Raw genomic sequence first — 23,360 nt, 5'->3', positions numbered from 1 at the left:
AATATAGCCTCCAACATGGTTTATCTAAAATGTTTCTGACCATGTATCACTCCCGTTTAAATCTTTCAGTACCCTCCCTTCATAATAAAAGCTAAGATTTAAGCATGCCATAAAAAATCCCATTAAATCTATTCCCTAATTCTATCTTCAATCTCAACCTTCTCCACATCCTGCTCCAGAAAATGTTCAACACAGCTATTTCTTAGCTATCTGCTCACATTGGACCCAATGCCTTAACATCGCTATATACCAACCTTTTCATGCAACCTACCCCCATCATCCTGACCCTGGCTCTTATTCACTCTTTAATACTCAGCTGGGAATCCTTCCTTAACTCTCTCCTCACCCCTACTTGGGTTAAGAACTCCCTCCAGGAGTTCACACAAATACCCTGTGAATATTATTGGATTTATCTGTCTGTTCTATGAAACTACAACCCTGTGGAGGACTAGGAATTCATCCTATTCCACCTTCTATTATCAGAACTTAACCTAGGCTCCAGTAAAAGTCCTGGAATAAATGAGTGAATGAATAAGTAAATAAATAAAGACATCAGGCTTAAGACCTTAAAAAGGTACTCTTCTATTCCAACATTATTATTATTACTTAAAATAAATTCCTAAAGCTAATGACAAAAATTTCCTCAACCAATTTTCATAGTCTAAGAAACCGTGATGACAGGCCATGTATATGTCAAAAGGCCCACCAGACTAAGGCCAACATGAGATCTGTGATCTGAATTTCAGATCTTACAGTTGTTTCAAGAGGCCGAAGAATCTGTGTCAGAGTGGATCTGTTTGGGAAATTATCCCAGAGGTTTAGAAAGTATAGGAAATCTCTCCAGACATGAACTTTATCTACAACTATCTATCCAGACTGAAGTCCAGGCCACAGAGACAGATTATTCACATCACATGATTATTAAGGAGATAAAATAAAGTTAAGTGCACCCTCCCAAAATTATTTTTTTAGAATGTGAGATCACCAAAGGCAGAGGCAGGGTTTTAGCATCTTGTGTCTTCATAAAACCTAACAATGGGCCCAGCCCACAAATGTTTACTGAATGAATAAATATATGTAAAAGTTATCATGATTCTATAAAAACATCCAATGCCAAAGATGGCCCTGCCTATCATCTTAGAAATGGATTATAAAAGTGGCATCTCTTCTTTATTTCTTTTCAAAACACCCCATGCCTTAACGCTCTAGATTTATATTCAAGAGAGCTAATAGTTTTTAATTCCTAACATGTATCAAATTATAATTTAATGACAACAATGGTTTATAGTACTACTCTCGAACAAAACTGCAAATTAAAGTAATCAAATGGGTAACTTACATTGTTTTGAATGGATTTCAACAAAACTAAAATATGAAAGAAGCATCTGTGACAGGGAATACTGTAAGATTATGAACTTAGTCTCCTTGGCTGGACCAGAAAATGGTGAAGTCTATAAAGCTGTGGACACTTGTCTGGTTCATATAAGTTTCTTGACTCAACACCATCTCAGAGATCAGTGTAAGCCTGGAAGGTTGATATTGTCAGTCAATGTGATCGGGCCCCATTGCTGGTTCCAAACCCAGGCCTCTAGACCGGTCCCAGAATCCTGTCTTATACACATCTTATGGGGCTAAAATCTTGTTTTATCCACTGATTTCCCTGGAAGGGGATCTTGAGGAGTGTCATTATAGCTCAGTAGTATCATACTATTGACAACACAGTTAACAGTTCTTTGAACAATAATGTTAAAAACGACATGCTATTAGACAGAAATATTTCAAAGGAACTAATTGGGTACCCCCAAATTACTTTTATCATACAATGGAATGTAAGTAGAAGACAGTGTGTTAAATGTAGAAAGACTGATTTTTTTGTAGTAGTCTTATGTATTTATATTCTCGTTAAAATAAAAGTAATTATAAAGTATTGTTAATAAATATGAAGTAAATGATGATAATTAATCTTCATAAAACTTTATCTTTGATACATTCTGAGATCGTCTGTGAGAAAAAGGTAATAAGCCAGGAACAACTTTAATTGTACATTTAATTTTTAAAATTATTCTATGGCTTAATTAGAATTCATTCTCCCTTGAGATGTCTCTCTTTTTTGTATCTCTCTGACTGCCTTAGGATTAGAGTAGAAGTCTTCTACAGTACTTACCAAACAAGTTTTTCTGTTTTAAAATTAGTCCATGTATCTAATTTTACATGTATGGTTTAGTTAAAAAGCCATAGCATTCTCTTGGGTTTTTCTTTCTTTCTTGGTTTCTTTGCTCTAGTTACATAAAAGTTACTTTTATACAGGATATAATCTACTTCCTAATACAGATCTAACTTAAAATGTGTTATTTCTATTTTACATACTTTCCTATCCTAAAAAATTTCTAACTTCCTAATCAAGTGTAATACAGGCAATGTTAATTGCCTGCTAACCTGGCCTAGGACATCTCCTTGGTGCCCACTGTGGGGCTGCGTCAACTCTTCAGCCCAGGAAAGGAGACGATCCACTCTCTTTGCCTTCCACCCTCCCCTCCCTCCTCTCCTCCTATGCTTCCATCCCCTATTCAGGGCCTTCTCTCTGTCTGGCCTTAACTTGCCACACTCCACCCCAAGTTTGACTAAGCTTTCTTCCAGCCAGAAGTCACCAGTCTCAGGTAATACCTAACTTTAAGCCCACCCAGTAGGGAACCTGTTTTCTTGTTAACAGAACAATGATGATTTTTGACCCTGTAACTAACAGGCAATAAAATTCTGAAAGGTGGTTGATTAACTGGCAATCCTGTGTTTACTTTCTAGCTATGGCAGCAATAAGCCACTGCTAACCACCTTCTAAAAGGAATCGTAGAATAGATTTATGAAACAAAACTTTGAAAATCAAAATTATTGGTCATAAATTTATATTGCCATAGATTTTAAAATAGAATAAAGAGTCTCTCTGCCACTGAGGGTATGTCTGAGACTCCCACATCAAGGCTGCACTTCTGAAAGAGCAGGTAGACTTTCTGAGAACTGTGCCAAGTAATAACCAAAGTTTGCATCTCTATGAATCCTGAGGACAGTCAGTAGGAAGCCCGATCCTGGTCCTTAGAATCCCGAATATGATAGTGACATCACTCTTCCTTGCCACCTGTCTGTTCTTGATCAAATATGTATTGAGTACCTACTTTGGACCAGGTAATATTCTAGGTGCTAGGAATACAGCAATGAACAAAAACACCTATTTAACTCTAATGGAGGAAAGAAACAATGAACACGATAAACAAGTATAGAGATAAACAAGTGGCTTGACTGATACTGGGTTTTGTTTGGGGAGGAGGGATAGTGGAATGCAGGTAACAAGCCATGACGGCAATGTCAAAACAATTAAATAGCGGGGGAAAAAATGAATGGACTGTGGGGAAAGAGCATCATAACTCCCTCTGGAGAGAGAAGTATAATTTCTCATCCTTGTTCCCCTAGCCTAGATGAAACTATCACAAAAGTGTAGGAAACTGGAAGTCTTTCAATAAGACTACTCGAAAACCAGACCACTCTCTTTCTTTTTTTTACCTTGGTCTCTTCTAATTGCCTTTGCAGATTTTTGGGGTCCACAGCAATAGGCTCAGATAAGTGTTTGCTTGCTGTGACTTCACAGGCCTGGAGCCCAGAAAGAAGTCCACATGAAGCATCTTCATAGTGTTGATATTTATCCACCAGATCTTTAAGATTATTTCCAAGAACGCTGCACTGAAAATCAAAAGAGAAAAGGGGTAGGAAATTAAAACCCACTATTTTCATAAATAAGGTCAAATAACTTTAGGATCTATGACTGTGTAACTTGGAAAAAAACAGACTTCAGCCAAAGTTAATTAAACCTTTATAGAGCTAAGATTTTCTCTTCTGCATGAAGAAGCATCCTCTAAGAAGTCAAAAAGTAACCACAAAAATGAGGAGATAGTTCTAGATTTATACCAATTCAAAAACATACTTATAAGGGCTGAGTCTTAACACAAAATGAAGGATAAAGATATTAATCATCAGAGCAGGCTGATATACCAGGTCACATTCCCACTGGGTTCTATACACCATGTGTATAGATATGTATTTGATAGAAAGGTTTTCAAGGTATCTCATAAATCACTTCTCTATATTGCATAAGATTGATTAACACAAGAAGGGCATATGGTCTACATTAGAATGAAGTCAAGTCCAAGAATCAATGATGATCTTCAAATCATTTATGCAACTTGGTAAGTCTGTTCAGCTTGTATTGCAAACAGGGAAATATAAGGGTTTTTTAAAAACAAAACTCTTTTACTTGTCCACAGAAGTAAAAGAAGCAAAATAGTCTGTCGGTCATTAAATACTAAAACAATATACTGATCAAATATTTCTGTAAGACAAACACTTGTAGTATTTGTGAAGAGAATTATTTAAAATGAAACTATAGTTCCCAAACTTGAGAGGCTGCAAGCCACTATTTTTACTTAGAGTCAATACATATTCGCCATCTGGTGGTCAAATTGGATATTAGAGTTTTAGAGCTGGGGCTGCCTGGAAACCACTCTCTCAAAACTAACCAAATAAATAACTTTAATCTCCTAATTTTTAAACACATTTTTCAGAAGTAAAGCAGATGAATAAAACTGAAGGAAGTAGGCTGAAGCTACCTTTTTTCCCTGCTTTGGTTTTTAGGTTTCTTGCTTCTAATTCCAAAACAAAAGTTAAGAGGACAAAGTGAAATCTATAATCACAGATCGATCTTCCCCTTAAAAAATAAAAATAAAATTACCTTAGAGTAGAGAGACCTGAACCGATCCGTAGCATCGTCCAATTTGCTCTGGACTTCTCTGTGGGTTGCAGAAGTGTCAATATCATCTTTGTCAATCTTGCCGCCATCTCTCCTGCTGCAAGATTTGGCAGCCTCTAACACCCTGTTTCCAGAAATTGTGATGTACCTCAAGTCACCTTTGTGAGAAATAACGTCTTCTGAGAAACTCTTCTGCCTCTTCAGTTTGGTCATTAAACCGTTGAAGTCATCTGCACCTGCCTCCAGGTTTTCAAGTTCTTGTTCTGACTGCCGTAGCCAGTGCTCAAACTCGCTATAATCAGCATCGAACTTTTCTAATTCCTCCTGCAGAGAGTGTGTTAACTTCACTTTCTTCTCCGACTCAGCTAGTACAGTCTCATAATGTGCTTTCAGTTCCTTCATGTTCTTTTGCAGTTTCTCTTTTTCCTCAGGAGAGAGATAGTGACCCTGTTTCTCAAGCAATGCTTGTGCAGACTGAGTGGCTATGATGACTGATTGGTGCTGAGAGATGATCTTCTCGTGTTGAGCCTATGTGAAAACAAATTGACCATAACTTTAAAGCAGTGACATGGTTACACCAAAGCCATCAGAGCTCCATGTTGCCTCAGGAACAACAAGCATCAATTATCCACATGGTGCAACTTGCTTCTCATTTCCCTTTTCAAGCTATACTCGTACAATATTCCCCTTTTATTGGTAAATTTCTGGACAGCAAGAGCTGCATTTTGAACACTCTTATCTTATTTTTAAGGATATTCCAAGTCTTCTCTAAAAAGTACTCAGATAATCATATAAGACAAATACTGTTTTTGAGAAGTTTAGAAAAAATGTTAACAAATTTCTCTTCTGATTCCAAAAACAAGCATCTGTAATCTGATCTCATTTTACTCACTGCTTCCTTAAAACCACCCAAAAGGGACCACTCACATTTTACCTAATTACTTAGCAGATGAGTACAATATTTTTTATTAGGAAATGATCCTGAAAAAACATTTAAATAGGGAAAAATAATCTGTAATATTAAAGCTATAAAAATACATCAACAATTTAAAAATTTTTTAAAATTTATTATTAGCATATTCATTCTTACAAATTCAACATTAAGCAAGAAAAATGTTCATTCAGAGAAGCCCGGTGGAAGTTAAAGGAACAGAAATAATAAAAGAGAATACTGGAACTAATTAGCTTCATTGGGCCTCAGTTTCCTGCATGTGAAAATGAAGACAATAATCCCTAAACATCACAGGTTTGCTGTAAGGAGTATATGAGATCACATAAACAGAACACTTCCTGCAGAGCCTGGGATCCAAATTCACCCTGAAGGCAGGAAGGCAGAGCTCCCAGCAGGTGTGCTGCAAACAGGACACAGGTGTGCACAGCTACTGATCAACTCAGGCTTCAGGGCAGCAGGTGGGCCTCGAGTGGCTGGAGTCCCTTTCCTCCAGCCATCAGTATCTTCTCCCACTCACCCCAATACACCATACAAATATGGCAAAAAGGATCATCCTTTTGGGCTATTTTCAACATTTCTTATAATGGCTTATATGGAGCCAAATGGTCTGATCCCATTACATAAGAGCTCCTTCTACTTACTATATGCGACCTCTTAACTGCTCCCACCCCTACCCCCGCCTCGAACCTGGCAGACACTTTAGAATCTTTCTCCTGCTGTTCTTTGTCTAGTAACAGCTCTTTCATCAGACATCCACTTGACTAACCCCCTGACTCTTCTAAGTCTTTGCACAAATCTGATCTTCTCAACGTGGCCCACCTTGACTATTTTATTTAAACACTGAAAACTGGCCCCCAACCCCACGCTCAACCATCCTTACCCAACTTTTTAGTTTTTCTCCATTTGCACTTACCACCTTCTAACATACCACATAACTTAGTTAATGTCTGTTGTACCATCCGGACCATCCTCCCCCCCCGCCCCCCGCCCCTGCCCTGTATGTAAGCACCAGGACAGGGCATTTATTTTGCTCACTGGGGAATCCTAAGCACCTAGAACAGTGCTGGCACACAGGGGCCGAGGGAGAAAAACTGTATGCTGGGAAGTAAAAAGGACTTAGAAGTCTACTGTAGGGCAATTTTTTCACTTAAAAGTCTGATCCCAATTAGTCAGCTGAGAACAGACTGATTAACATTTGAATCCTCACTGTCTGTAACAATGTCTGCCACACTATAGGCACATGATACATATTTTTGACTGAACAGTCAGCTGAGAACAGACTCATTAACATTTGTATCCTCACTGTCTGTAACAATGCCAGCCATGCGTGCGCACATGATAAATATTTTTGACTAAATAACTTTTCTCCCTCAGACTTTGTCTTTGGTATTTGAATTATACTCATACGCTACCCTCCAGAAGGGCTTTGCACATAGTAGGGTTGACTAGACATATAGAATGCCCTATGAACAACCATATCCATCCCCTTCCTGTTACAAATGAGGAATCTCCAGCTAAAGGAGGAGAGTGGCTTGGCCCAGGACACGTGGCACAACTACAGAGAGCTAGAAATTCTTGGCTCAGGCCCTTTGGGCATCTTTCCACCCTACCAGGAGATTAGGACTTTCTAAAACACTTTCAGATTCCCATATTCCTAGAGGTAAGAAGATCAGAAGGGAAATGTCATACTGTGGCTAAAAACCAGGGCTTTGCTTTGTGACATGTTTATGGTAAGTACACCCACTGGTATTTTTCACCACTTTGGACACATTACTAACATTACCTGACTTCTTTGCAACTGATTCATAAAGTTCCTTTAGGAATTCATTAGATTTTTCATTGTAAGAGACAATAATGATAAGGCCCTATAATAGCCCCTTGAAACTATGATATAGCAAATACTTCCACTCTTCTTCTGGCTTAATTTATATTTTCTATAAATACCTCACATATGAACCTCACACAGAGTATCATATTCTGAAGATTCCGAAGATGACTAATTGGAGGAAACCAAATAGAACTGTAAAAGTTTCTAAAGTCTAGTCAACCGACTACTGAAAGCCACACAATGAAATAATTGATAACTATATGACACTTTAAAAATGATTTTACAAAAGTTGCCTTTGTATCTATAGTGGCATTGTTATTAGCTTTAATTCCCACCACACAGTAAATTTTTAGAAGGGCTTTTAGATCTCTTTTCAACAATATCCTTCACTGTATAGATAAGCTGAGCTCGGAAAGAACTTAGGTGAGCTCAAGATTGCACAGCAAACTAGTCTATGAATGTGAATGAGAATTTAGCAGAGAAACTAAGCACATGGCCTAGTTTTAAATCCGAACTCTGTGCCTTACTTGCTGTGTAACTTGGGCAAGCTACTTTAGTACGCCAAGTTACAGCTACCACATCTGTAAAAGGAAAATAAAAACCTCAAAGAGTAATCGGGAGGACTAACTGTGCTAGGAGCTTAGAAGAATGTAAGACTGGTTTTCTGTACTTGCTCTATAAATGTTAACTATCATTATCATTTCTATTGATTCCTTATGATTCTGCTTCATTATGTCAAGAATACTAGATCTAATGATTTTTTCTCATTTTTTTACCTTGCTTAGAATTCTCACAATAATTTATATTTGACATAATGATGAACCTAGAAACAAAGGACTTTACTCTGTGGTCATTAAGGTTTGAGAAGGTAACTCATGTGCCAGGTTGTTTCTATCTTTACTGACCTGGAAATAGAATGTTACGATATCACTATGTTTAAAACAACACACCTTGGGCCGGTCCGGTGGCGCACTGGAGAGTGCGCTGCTTGGGAGCGCGGCGGCGCTCCCGCTGAGGGTTCGGATCCCATGTGGAGACCGGTTCCCGCTCACTGGCTGAGCACAGTGCGGGTGCAACACCGAGGGTTGCGATCCCGTTGCCGGTCCCCGGTACGGGCGCGACACCGAGGGTTGCGATCCCATTACCGGTCAGTAAAAAAAGACAAAAAGGAAAAAAAAAAAAAAAAACACCTTAACTTTCTGGTATTGCTGGTTCAGATTCTCCTCGGTGGTTCCAACTTGCCCATCAACATCAGTTTCCAACAGGTTACCATTAACTTCATCCTCTTCTCCAATCACCGACTTGCCATCACCTTCTTGAAAATGGGTCCCATTCTGTTCAATTATCTGTTTGTGTTTTGTCTCTGCCCTTTCTGAGTCCTTGTCCATGTTTGACAACCAGTCCAAAAGGTCTTCTATTTTGGCTTTGCTCTCTTCCAATTGCTTCACAGCTGCAACCTAGGCAGAGAAAGTTCAGGACAGGTACTCTGAACACAGGCCGAGGCACAGTTTTAAGACATTCCAAAAATAAATATTTAGATCATTTTAAATTAGAATGAGGATACTAAAACTGACACTTATTTAAAACACATTGGAATTAAACCTTAGAGCAATAGGCAGTTACTTTGCAGTTTTCACTGTTCTTAGAAATATATCCCAAAATTTTAGCTATAATTGACGAGTGATCATACATTTCACAAATGTGAAAGTGAAAGTCTCACAATCCCACTTAAATTTTAAGAAAAAGTTAAGCAAAGCTAAATCTTCAAACCTTTTGTTTGATCAATTATACACCTGGAAACCCAGAATTTTAGTCCTTGATGCTGACCATCGCTTACTACCACCTGATATCACTTAATAAATCAACTAGCTGTTACACTAATCATTTTTCACAAAGCAATAGTGTACCACATATTTGAATACAAACTTTTTCATTTTCTTCCTTGATTGCTGATGTCACAACTTTATCCAGCTCCTTTTTTGACTGTTCTGCCTTTATATTAAGCTGTTCACATTTTGTCTTAGCTTCATTAAGTTTCTGTTCAATCAAATCCTTATCTTCTTGTGACAACTTTTCACCATTCTCTTTTAAGAAGTTCTCTGTGTTTTTCACTATTTCTGCCAGTGCCTGTGCACTTCCTTGCATATCCTTCTGTAATTCCTTTTAACACACACACACAAACACAAAAATATTTCATTAAATTATTACCATTGAACTCTTCCAGAGTTGTAATTCTAAAAGTAGAGGTGAGAGAAAAAGAGAGTCTAGGACACACAGTTTGAAAAAGCATATTCAATGTGTTAATTTGAGTTGGTGTACTTCAATCACAATATTTAATATAATTTGAAATCTTGAACAACACTGAAGAAAAGTATGAGATTTTCATATTTTCTGTGACAAAAGAATGTAGTTTTTGAAATACTGAAAACAACAATTTTTTACACACACCAAATTTTTTTATATTATATGAGCACATTTACAATAGCTGGTGGCTATTTCCCCTGATTTGCAAGTGAATAGGTTGGCCTTAAATAGATCCAAATTTTAATTTATCACACAAGGTATTTCTACTATCAAACCTCCTTTATACTTCCTCCACTCAATATCTCACCAAAAAAGTCAAGAAAATTACCTGGCCCGCTTGTAGTTGGAAATCTAACTTTTAGTGTAAAGTTTAATGCTCAGGCCTGGGGCACCTAGGTATGCCTTGCTTCTGAAAAGCTAAAATTATTGGCATTTTTCAATAATCCTGTTTGCCTTCCAGAGGGCAGTAGTCAAACATAACACCAACAGAGAGCTGCTGAAACAAAACCAAACTCTACCTCTTGCTTGGATTGGTACTTTTTTAACTCAACCGTGCCATCTCCAATCACAAAGGCTTCTTGGTGACCAATTAGACGGTTTTCAGTTTGAGTGAGGAAATCACATATCCCTTGGAGTTTCTCTTTGTACTCCTGCTGACGCTCTGCCATAATCTAAAGTGGAAAAAAACCAAAATATCTTAAATGTGTGGTCATAAATCACTATTGTGATAGCTCCTTATTAGAACACATTTTTCAAGTTTCCCCTAATAAGCTTTTATAAGTATGCTGTAAACATGATAGCAGTGGGGTACATGGAGCAAGGTGAATCAGAAAGTATGAGCATGTCCCATATACAAGGAAAGAGATCATGTATGGATGAAAATGCCGAACAGAGTACTGGCCATGCATATGTGTAAGAGATGGAACTTCTGACCGACAGGAAGAAACATCCCATTTTCTTAAGCTCTTGAAACCTGCGATACACACAATTAATTCTGCAAAAGGACATCAAAAGAGAAGTTAGTCGTGATTTGTTGGTTAACATATTTGATATGTGTATACAAGTTATCATGCTAGAGACAATGCCTGGGTGCTTCAAGAAAATAATAAAAGACACATTGCATGCGATATTTCTACTTAAGTCTAATTGCATTCCCACCTCTTTGCTCATTATTGCTATTAGATATAGCACTCTAATACAATTCGTTAAATCTAAAAGATTAATAAGTCAATACTAGTAATTCCTTGCATCTTTCATTTTCCTATTATATATACACTAGTTATTCATTTTATAGCCATAGATCATGTTTACTGAGAGCCTAACACATGCTAGGTAAGGTACTAAGAATCTTACACACATTCTTTTATCGATGCTAACAACACTACCTGGTAAGAACTATTATTATTTCCAATTTACCAATGAGAAAACTGAGGTTAAGTGACTTGTCCTAGGTCACAAAATGAGTGAGCAGTGCAGCCAGGATATAAACTCAAGCAATCTGGCTCCAGAGCCCACGCTCTAAGCTGCTGAACCATATCACCTCTCAGAGGTAAAAGATACTCTTAATCTTCTTTAGCCATATATTCATCAACTTATTCCTCGAAATTTCTGAGTGTATCCATTTTTCCTCCTCTTAGGAAGAAAAAAAGTCAAGACTCTCATGTGAAATGAGTAGTTTTAGGGAGTCATAAAAATTAAAGTCATTGTGGAAAAGAATATTGTTATACACTGTATGATCTCTATATTGTATCTTAAATGCCTTTCCAGAAAAATCTTTCCTATTATGCTATAATTCCTGGATATCTATATGAAGGTTTCACACTGAAGAAGTGAAAACAAAGAATTCCATCTCCACAAAGAAAGGCAAACCTTCTGATCATCAAGATCCTGTTCTAGCTGTAACTGAGTCTCTAAACATTCCACCTGCGTAGTTACTGATTCCTGTACATCAAGAAAACGCTTCTGTGTTGTATTTAAGAGCCTCAGCAGTTGTTTGCTTTGGTTGGGAGTCAGGTCTTGTGCATATTCAGAAATGAAGAACTGCACATCAAAGGCAGTAGTCTCCAGCTGCATTTTGGTATGTCCAAGGTCTTTTAATACATTCTGTGAACAAAGTAGTACAAGTTACCAATAGAGAGTTAAGTCATGATAAAGTTCATATAAACAATAATATTTATTTTTTAAATATTCTTCTTATATCAGGTACTAAAAGGCTTATTGACTCTCTTGTTATTGTCAAAAATTTATTCATCATCTAGTAATAGACAATAAATTAATTATTTAAATACAATGATAGCTAATATTCTATGAAAAAATAAGTAACCTCTCTAAGAAATATTTTTTTTTTCTGCCTGCCACCTCACACTTAAAATGTAACTCTGACAAAAGACAAAGCTCCAACTTAGGTACATTTAGCACAATGAAGGGAAACGCTCACATTAACATAGTTCTTGCTAATATATATGGCATCCATGTAACTGTGGTAACACATAAACAAGATTGAGGGATTCCATTATACGAATTAAATGGGCCAGAATTTCAGTTTTCTGACTCTCAGGCCAGGAGCCTAATGATCATTCATAAGGTATGCTGTTCAAACTAAGAATTTGGAAAAAAAAAAAAAATTCCTTGCCAAAAGTGACTAACATATAAATACCACTTATACTATTATGTATTTACATGACTGCTACATAAATAAACACATAAACACAAATCTCAACATGTCAGTGGTAGTATGAGTTTGATAAGGCATTTGGGATAGCAACAAAATGACATCCATAAAGTTGTGATTATTTTATAGTTGTGTCAACTATAAACAAACACCTCTAAGAGACAAAAAAAGGAAATAATCCTTTACAGCCTTAACAAAGTCGTATTTTTTCTAAGCATTTATTATATAAAGTACATGGGTATTTTTAACGTACTTTTTCATTTATTTTGATACTTGCCTTGAGAAACTCCAAACTTTTCTTTACATGTTCAGTATCTTGAACATTCGCAATCTCAATATCCCTCACAGATCTGTTCTTCTCTGATATCCAATCTGAGAATGACTTAAGTTTATGCAGAAATCCTTCATGGGAAACTGTTAATTTAGACTAGAAGATAAAATTGTGTGTTTATTTCCATCTGTCCCCTAAAGTTCAAATTCATACAAATAGTGATTCGGGGTTTAAAGAGGCTTAAAACTCTAAAATTTAAATACTTCATCATATGACTAAATTCTCAAATAATAAAATTTTCTTCAAAAATCAAAATTTGACATTTTTATGCTTACCATTTCAGAGTCAATCGCAAGCGTGATCTGTTTCATTCTTTCTGAAGACATGTCACTGAGGGAAGAGAAGGCGGTCTGCAAGCCTTGGTGGCTTATATTCAATTCCTCAAGATGACCTCTGGGAAAGTCACTGGGAAGAGACTTTAAGAATTCTTCTGCCAACTTCATATCTTTTCTTATAATAACTGCAATTGGAGCCAATCCCATTTCAAATTTCTGCAAAGAAATATATCCCAGATCCTTTTACTATTTAGTGAAAAACACAAATATAAAATAAAACATGTAAGTGAAGTGTTTTGCTTCTTTTACCCAATCTAACATCAGCTGACTACCATCCAAATAGGCAGCAGACGATTCTTACCTCTAACTGTTTAAGTTGATTCTTCAAAGCTTCTAGACTATTATCCAGAGAGTACTGGTTGTCTAAGGGGGGGTTCATATCTTGAAGCAAAGTCAAATACTCATGCATTTTTTTGGTGTGCCGTAAACACTGCTGTAACTCATGGGAAAACTAAAAATAAAATTGGATATTTTAATTCAATAGGCTTTATGCAGGTTTGTAAGCAAATGTTTCATGCAGGTACTTCCACATAAAATGTGTATGTCAACTTACCTGTTCCACTGAGCTATCTCCAGAAGTCATTTGTTTTGACCCTGAAATACATTCCAACTGGTTTGGGGAATCATCGCATAGCTCCTTGAGCTGCTCATCTCTTGGTAATGCTGATGCACATACAGTGGAGTTTTCTAGTCCAATCTCTTTTATAGTTTGTAAATGAAGGGAACAGTGGTTTCCTTTTTCGCTTTTAAGATCACCAAGAATGTGTGGCTCTTCTTCCACCATCTCACAAGTAGTACGTGCCCTTTGATTCAAATCTCCAACCTGTTCTACTTTTTCTGAATATTCATCAGCAAGCAGCTTGTAGAAAATATTTTCAAGTTGCAATGGAAGTATTTTGGATGTAATACCTCTTTTCTCTAGATCATACTCCATCTGAGTTAATTCTCTCATCAGTTCAAATACTCCTTTAATTTTCTGGCTATGTTGATTTTGCTTCAACATATCAAGGAGAAGCCCAGACTTAAGATTTTCAATGCAGAAAGGGTCATCTCTACTCTCTGCTTTTAGTTCTGATGAGTTATTCATGGGACAAACTCCAGTGTAGTCACTGCTTTTAGAGACACTGGTCATAATAGATGCTTCATTTACCAACTGTGATGTGCTAATCCTTTTAATTAAGTTTTGAACTAAAATTGTAGTGTCTGCACAGGCTGAAGGTTCTTCAACTTCTAGAGGATTCATAAGAGCTTCTTTCAATCTGCTTTTTAAGATATCCGTTACATCCTCGACAAATACCTGAGATAATTCAGGAATCTGAACCTCCTTTTCTTGGGGTCTTGGAGACAAAGCTTTTTCTTTTGGTGGCTGTTGCTCAATTATTTCTTTCTTATTAATTTCTAAGAATGAGTAGTCAGTATCTGAAGTGTTATTGGAGTTATTTCTTTTTCCATTTGTACAGAGCTCTAACTGCACAAAATCATTATCTTTCTCAAGGTCTCCCACATTTTTAAGAGGTAAGATTGAAAGTGTGGTTTCACTACTTTCTGCTGTGAACTGAGGAATTTCTGTTCCTCCTTCTGAGACACCTTCTTTAGTACAAACATTACACCGTGCCATCTCATTTAGAGGGGAGTCTTCTTGAGTACAAGTTGACTTCTCTTTTGCATTATTAACTCCTAATTGTAAATGTTCTTTCATGGGTGGGGCAGCTATTAAAACATGGCTTGGGATATCTTCATTTGGTTTTGGCACATCTTTTGCTTTTATATATTTAGCACAATGTTTTAAATAAGTAAACATATCAGGCTCTTTCTCAGGTTTATCAGTGAATGAATCTTTCTCAATACTAGTACTCCCTTCAGACGATATAATGTCTGAAGGAATGTCATTATCGATCACTTTGGAAACTGATGTGTCAAATATTTCTTCAAGATTCTCAAACTGAACAAGACTTTCACTAACCATTGTTTGTAGATTCTTTGGTTCATCTTTAAGAGTTACCATGGCTTTTTTAAGGCTTTTCTGATTAAGTTCTTCATTGTCTGTGATTTGTGGAGATGGAAACTGACTATTAAGTAAATTGAGATTGTCCCTTGTATTTTTACTAGACAAAAGTTTGAGATATTTATTTTCTTCTTCTACTCGACCTTCTTTAAGCACTTCTCCTTTACCCAGGCACATTTTCTGAGTCTCATCTGTTAGTATACTGTTTTTGTCATCTCTCTCTTTCGTTAGATCGCTTACATTTCCCTGATGATCTTTGTCAGTTGCAGAGGCTATGGATAACAAACGGCTTTCCTCAGCAGGTTTTCCTATTAAATCAGGCTCAGAACAAATGATTTCACCAAAAGATGAGGTGATTTTAGGTGTCACATTCTTCAAATATTTATGTTCACCTTTCATGGAGTCAGTAGATTCTGGCCCTTGAATCAACTTAACCTTTGTGTTCATTAGATCACTATCTAATTCAGAAGTTGAACTGATATTATTATGTAAAATACCTACAGGGTCAAAGGTTTTTTCTGATCCACTGTCTTTAATGACAGGCAGCAATATATCCTTAGGTACTATCTCACGATTCAACAGGTTTTCTTTGCTTTTTCCAACAATTTCAGTTGTATACTCTGAAAGGTTCCTTCTTTCGATAACTAAGCTACTCTTACTAGTTGGTTCCAGCTGTAAAACATTTACACTCTGCTGTTTTTCTAAAGAAGTATAACTGTGCATTTTATCCAGGAGAATGATTTTATTAGTACTTTGATTTTCAACACTGCTTTCCTTTACATTTACAGTGGAGGCACACGACTGGATATCCCAACTTTCAGCCTCATCCTGGCACGTGGGCTTTCTGTTCTCCTCTCCCATTCTTCCTCCTTCTTCATCACCACCCTCATCACAGTTGTCGTGGTCATCATTATCATCCTGATCATTACTGTCACATACATAATCACCATAACTTTCTTCACTTTGCACAGAGTCAAAATACTCAGTATCAGATTGAAATTCTTCTCCAGTTACACACTCCTCTCTTCTTCCTCTCCACCTGCCAGTGCCATCAAATTCTAATGAAGCGCTGAAGCTCTCTTTCCTTCCTACAGTTTCATAGTCAGTCACTGGGTCAGACTCATCACCTTCAAGCATATTTGCATGTTCCCTTTCTGATGCAGTTTCCAGTGACGGTCCATTCACCTTGTCTAAGCCAACTGAATTTAAATGTATTATTTCACCAGAATCTAATTCAGCTTTCTTAATGCCTATGAGAAAATCCTGAAGACACTGTGCTTGGCCGCTCACACTTAAGTTACCAACTAGTCCCCCCTGGGGAACCACAAAACTTTCATTCTCTTTTGAAACATCGTAAAAAACATCTGCAGGAGGAGCTGTCCCATCGTTTTCCTCTTGCAGTGTGTCATAGTCCTCAGGCTGCACACAATCACGGTCATCACCTTCAAGAAGCAGAGAATCATGGTCATCATCTTCAAACAAGGGGGTATCATAAAAATCATCATCACTATCACTGTCTGTTCCCGTGTCACTCTGCTCATCATCCAGCAGTGATGTTTCATAGTCACCAGCACTTATGGTTCCTTCAAGCGATGGTGTACTACAAATACAAGACATGTTGGCATTATCAGCATCACCCCTTGGAGTCACTGCACAGGAGTTCTCTTCCATGTCAGACTCATTCTGCCCTTCTTCAGTTTTCTGCGGAGAAGCAGTATGCATTTTTTCATCCTCATCAGAACTATGTGAAATGGATTCATTATTGTGATACTGTACTTGAGGATTACTACAATCAATATTTAAATATTTCTGTCCAGAATGTTCTCCCTGTAACCTGATGTTAATAGCTGCAATTCCCAGAAACTGGTCTTGAAATTTTTCTCCCATTCTTTGATCTGGTAACATGGTTTGGTCATTGAATGGCAATGTAGAGGCTTCACATTTACTTCCATTGCTCTCTGCAGAGTATACATCATTAAAACCTCCTTGGCTGTGCCTCAATTTATCGTGACTTAACAAGGCACTTAGCCTGGGGGAATAGTCAAAGATAGGTGAATCCTTGTGTATATTATCTTCATTCTCCATTTCATTCAGATCACAGAACCTACTAGTTTTTGATTTCACAATAGGATTCGTTATCAAATTACTTGCAAAGTTTTGAATGTTTTTAGAATACCTACATTCATCTGCATATTCATTTGCTTCAACTTGCCTTTGATTTTCACAGTTTTTAAGTACGTTTTCAGGGTCATGTCTAAGTGTGCTATCTTCTGCATGTTCTGTCTGTGTTAAATATGTTATGGGATCGGGAACACACACATTGGATGAACTGTTAACTTTATGATCAATTGATACAGTATTTGCCAAGTTTTCTGACTGATAAAACTCACTACTGATGACATTTCCCATTTCATGAAATTCTTCATCTGTGGCATGCTTTCTGTTGTCAAGGGTCTCTCTATGTTTGGGTTCTCTCCAATGATGTTTATCAAAACTACTTGGTGAAGCTGTGCATGCATCCTTTTCCTTACTTGGAGGAGTATTAAGAAACATATCAGGGCAGCTTAAGACATCAAGACATTCTTTTCTGGGTGTATCCTCATCACATTCTGCACTACAGCCTTCCAGTAGCATACCAACAGCCTCGTCCAAGTCTCCATCATACAGCAAAAGCCTCTGCCCTGTGTTTGCATCCATATAGCTATTTATCATCAAATAAGACAGAAATAATTTTTTAGTTTTTTCTGAGCTCTGAGTTACCACTGGATCTTCTCCATCAAAAACATCTTCTTCCTGCCTATAATCATGAACTATAGATGGTTGGAATTTACAAAAAGAGAGCCATCTTCTGGCACTTTTACAAGCTTCTAAATCTTCTAAATCTGGCATTTTATCAGGCAGTATTATATTTTTTAAAATCGATGCTGTGTTATTATCTATAATTCCTAGCTGTTTAGCAACATCCAAATCAATGACCTGAGAACTTTCTGGAATATAAAGAGCAGCTATTTTCTGCCTGCCATTCAGGATTTTGTAGGCCAATTCATTTGTAATCAACTCTTGCTGTAAGGAAGAAGATGTGGGGAATATTTCACCAGAGTGGGGCCAAATGAGTCCAACATAGCCTCGCTGAGCCTCCAGTATCAAAAGAGCACTGCTGGAAGTTATTAAATCACACTGGACTGCTTCGTCTACAGTTAAACGTTTGGCAGGGTTTGAGTGGATGATTCCACCTGTTTGAACCTGGTATGTTAGTATGCTGTTGGCAGTGTCTCTGTCAATCACCCCTTCTGCCATAGCTTCTTCGACAGTCATTCTTTGACCAGAGTTGTAACTGATCAGACCTCCAGAAAGAAGCTGTGCACCTAATAACCTAAACATGGTTTCACGGTCTATGAGACCTTCATGAGCTGCCCTTAAAATGCTTATATTTCTTCCACATTTTAATGTTATTCTGCCTCCTTCTTGTGGTCTCACAGGTAGAAGCCACATCCTGGTGTTTTCCTGTAAAATACTTCTTTGCACTATATCTGTTAAAGAAATTTTCTCAGCAGTGCAAGGATCAATAAGATCTTTGCACATATTTTGCCTTTCCAGGATTTTAGAAAATAAGGCTGAGGAAACCAAGTTCTGTTGGAAAGCCTTCTGGAGAGTCAACTGCTCTCCCGAGGCTGGAATAACCAGAAAGCCCGTGGAAAGCAGTATCTCAAGCACTTTGATGGCCATGGATTCTGATATCACACCTTGAGCCAGAGCATCCAGTACTGGAATTGTGGTAGATGACACAGCAGAAATAACCTCCTTAGCTTTATTTAGTTCTTTGAGTTGGCACAGAATTTGTTCATCAATAAGGCCATGACTTTCAGCATCTTTGAGGTCAAAGCATTTTTTTAATTCCGGTGAAATTAGACCAGAAATCATTAGCTGTGTTTCAAGCAACCTGATTCCTGTGTCATAGTCAATGAGACCTCTTAAAACTGCCTGAAAGACTGAAAGGACTTCTCCAGTTGTCTGATCAATGGTACCTGCAATCACTTTATCCAGCTGAAAAGAAAATATAAAAATCCCAGGTCAGTCTGTTACACAAGTGTGGGCAAAGTTTCATGAAACTTAGTTTGCATTTTTTCTTTTGATAAGTAATACACTTCAATATAAAAATCCTCTACTTACCAAAGTGCAGCAATTCAGTGCTGTGAATGTTAGGCAGCTCAAATGCACAAGTGATCTATGTCAGTGATCTATTCAACAGCATAAGATGTGATAAAAGCTTTGAAAACAACATGCATCTGTGAATTGAAAACTTAATATTGTGTACATTAACAAGGTTAGTGAGGACACAGCAGAGTAGATGATGATAGTGAGAAAACAGAACACAAACCTAGAAGGCAAATCATGCTTTCTGCAATTGGGTGAGATTAGAGTCTACTGACATGAAAGAGAGTATCAAACCCCATGCTATTGATGTTTACAGCATACAGACTTCCTCAAAGACAGTCAAAACTAAGGAACCAGAAAAAATGTTACGTACCCCCAATATGCGACAAACTGTGTGAAAAGTATTTCCCATAGTAACAGAATTAAATATAAAGATACCTTTTTGAATATTAAATATTGAGTTGGACATGTTAATATGTACTGTCAAGTTTAAAAAGTTTAAGTACCAGCCAATTTTTAAGTAATTTTTGTTATATTTTAAGAAGATGCAAGGGCATCCTTGTTATAACATATGTCCTTGTGTGAGTCAAATAAGTCTCATGGGCATCTCTGAAAATCAAACAACTTCGAAACACATCAATGTCACCTTCGGTGATGACCCACAGGCTATTTTATAACATCATATTTATATAATAAAAATCCTAAAATAGCAAGTAGAATGGATTTTAAAGAGAAGTTAGAAAAATGAATGATTCTTTTATTTTACCATGCAAGGCAGAGATTATTAAGATATGTCAGACACTGATGATCAGCGTGCGTAAGATTGCATTTAATAAACAACACTGAAACCTCCAAACATTTAAGTAAACTCTATCCAAGTTTTTTCCATGTACAAAATCCAAGGTCATTTATTATTGACATAAATTTCCACAGTCATGCACTAAAACTAAGAATCTTGAAACAGGCTCATGTTTAAATAAATAACATTACCTTCTCCTCTACCTTTACATCTCCTAAGGTTTGTGATTCTTGTAGTTGTTTCAGAGACTCACTAAATAATAAATTATAACCTTCTTGAAGAGTTTTCACTTGTTTTTCCAATTCATTTCTTTCTTCATCTGTCATTCTAAAATAACCAGAAAGTATGAAAAGAGTAATACACGTCCTCAAGGGATAAAGAGGATATATTAGGCTGAATGACTTTGTAAAGTAGAATACTTTTCTAAATAAGCACACAGTCACAAAATAAAATATAGCTCCACATATGGATTGCTCAGGTTTTGGTATGACTGTATATGAAAATTAAGAATGGCTCTAAAAACATCAAGGAGTTTTTCCCTTGCCCAAAAAAGGGACTGAAGGAAAAAGTATTAACTATTATATCAGCACCTCTCTAGCATATACAAATTTCCAAAATAACAACTGCTGTTACCTAAAGAGAGAAAGATCCCATTGTTAGTCCCAACATGAAAGAGGCACAGTAAGCTACTATTCATTACTCAAGATCAAACTTGTTTAAACTGAAGGATAACAAAGAGAAAATTTACAAGGAAATTAACCTGATTCTCTAAGGTACAATATCAAGTCATTCTGAAATAATCCTAAAGGGTACTTCTAAAAAGGGTTTAAGAAAAGGATGGATTCCTTCCTTGTCTGAGGCATTGACTAAAATATATAAAGTGCTTTATTCCAAAAAGTGTAGTACTATGAGAAATTGTTTGCCGTAGGTCTCAGCTAAGAAAATAAAGAACGTATTTCCACATTTTCCACAGAGTAAGTCTCAGTACTACTTAGTGTTAAGACTTGACTTGGAGTCTTAACTCTTCTACTCACTGGCCATTAATTCTTACCCTCTCTCGGCCTGTTTTCTTTTCAGTGATATATGGTGGTAAAAGGTACATTCCAGAGTTGTGATGAAGACTAACAGTGACTAAAGGAGACAATTAACTAAATTTGTGTTATATTATTAAGTAAACTGTGATTAATTTGAGTTCCATTTTTAAAATCTCAAAATTTACCACCTTCTGCTGTGCTGAACATTTTTAAGAACACCTCCTTACTCTGAATAAAAGAGCTAAAGAAAACAACATACTTGTCCCCATGTTTAGCCAAAAAAAGCTGCATGGTTTGAAGTGCTTCAGATAATTGTTCCTTCTTCATTGATATTTCCTCATTGGAAATCTGTAAGGTAAAGAAGGTACATTCAAACTCTCCTCTCAAAAGTACTAGACAGTACTAGTTTTTAAAAACTAATCAAGTTTTAATTAAGACCCAAATGATGGGTCTACTTTCAGAGTGACCTAAGTCAATAACCTGTCAGTTATTAGCAGTCTACAAGCCTGGATAAGAAGAATACTTCATCTAGAATACATAATTAAGGAAAGCTCCTTAATTCCATCATTTTCATGAGGAAATAATACAACATTACGTGATTCTTGCATTTGTCCCAGCCTAACCATGAATGAAGGTGGCCTTAACACCTAGGTGACCAGAGGTGGTTTAGCACCAGCCCAATGCTGTTCTTCAAAAAGTATACAAAAAGATGCATGAATGTTGACCACTACTTCCAAAGAGTCTCTTCCTTCCCCCAAGCTTCTAGGTATAATCCTCCTTTTGAAAAAATTATGATGCAAGTATCAATCTGTAGGTTTGCAGATCAAGATTTCTAATGCTAAGACCCTCCCTTGTAAAAGTCACCTGTGACAGAGAAATAAAACTGGTGTTTGAGGAAAAGCAAAAGGTCTTCTCGCTGGATCTTTTCCCTGATCCCTCACTGTGTCACTTCTGAAAACCTATTTCAGAAACTGCCACTCTTAAATGAACAGAAATGATGGGAAATGGGCCAATGAAAAGATACATTTTTCCCCTGTGTATTCTATTTAGAGTCAATTTAAATTCTATTTCTCATGGTTATAGGCCATATTGACTTTTGAAGGACATACTTATTATTCACATCCAATTACCTGAAACTTTAACAGAGAAACCATCGAGTGTTCTTAGAGAGTTATAATTAAGGCCGCGATCTGCATTTAAAAAATATCTATCTACTTTTACATGTGCTACGTCTAAATCTGACCTAGAATTGTTTGGAGAAGTTAAAAATACAGAATGTGAAAATACCAGAGGTTTATAATCCACGTTTCTCAAAAGAAATTTATTTTTTTAAAAAAGAAGAATAAATTTGTTCTCTCAAGAAATTTTTGCTAAGGCTTATGTCCCTATTTTTGTTGTCCTCCTATTTGATAGGAAAAAAAAAAAGAGAGGGGGGAAGAAGTTATTTTAAATTAACTATTTGCATTAAGTATACTTGGAAGGTTGTTGGTTTAAACACCAAATGTAAATGCTTTCCAACTTCTCATTTCTTCCACACTATATGATATATTGTATGCAAGACTGTGAGCTAATACAGCTTTACTTCAATTGAATATGTCAAGTATATACTCAGGTATGTAAACTTCTCCAAGTGGGAAACCCAAATAAGGTACATTTGCTTCACATTTTAAGTAAAATTAGATAAGACACTGACATTTCCCCCTATTTAATCATGTCAGTAATGTCTGTTACAATTGATGACAAGTGAATACTGATATAGAGCTACAGGGGGGAGCTAAACACTGAGATTAGATGATAGACTCTGAAATTTCCAAATGTCAGGCAGGGGCAGGAAGGATGTGCAGAAAAAATTTTCCTTGAGAAAAAAAAAACTTTTTATCTTGATGGAAATTTATTTTTTAAAAAAATACAGCAGCAATTCCATTGCTATCGCCAGCAGCAGCAATACAATAATTACACTTTACCAATGTCCTAAGAGCTTCAGTGGCATGGTCCAACAGACACCATGGAGCACTAACATGTCAGATTGGCAGTAGCCATCCAACTCATGCGAAGTAGTTGGGATACAGAAGATAGTCCATAGGACTAAAGAATTCACTTGGGTAAGGGAAAGAATCTAGAATTTCTAGTGACTGACTATAGACACTTCCTATG

General features: G+C 36.7%; 1 protein-coding gene across 1 annotated transcript in view; it reads right to left on the bottom strand.

The window, feature by feature from the left end:
- The window catches only part of DST (dystonin), a 447,950-nt gene that overhangs the window by 120,385 nt on the left and 304,205 nt on the right, over nt 1–23,360 (bottom strand). The window contains 7 exon segments of the mRNA XM_008572189.1: nt 3,553–3,729; nt 4,775–5,320; nt 8,763–9,029; nt 9,499–9,732; nt 10,395–10,547; nt 20,364–20,499; nt 21,466–21,554. Of these exon segments, the coding sequence (XP_008570411.1) occupies nt 3,553–3,729; nt 4,775–5,320; nt 8,763–9,029; nt 9,499–9,732; nt 10,395–10,547; nt 20,364–20,499; nt 21,466–21,554 (1,602 nt within the window).

Source organism: Galeopterus variegatus, unplaced genomic scaffold (assembly GCF_000696425.1).
Source record: "Galeopterus variegatus unplaced genomic scaffold, G_variegatus-3.0.2 Scaffold763, whole genome shotgun sequence".
In the NCBI taxonomy this organism is placed as follows: domain Eukaryota; kingdom Metazoa; phylum Chordata; class Mammalia; order Dermoptera; family Cynocephalidae; genus Galeopterus; species Galeopterus variegatus.
This window is presented reverse-complemented; position numbering and strand designations above follow the sequence as displayed.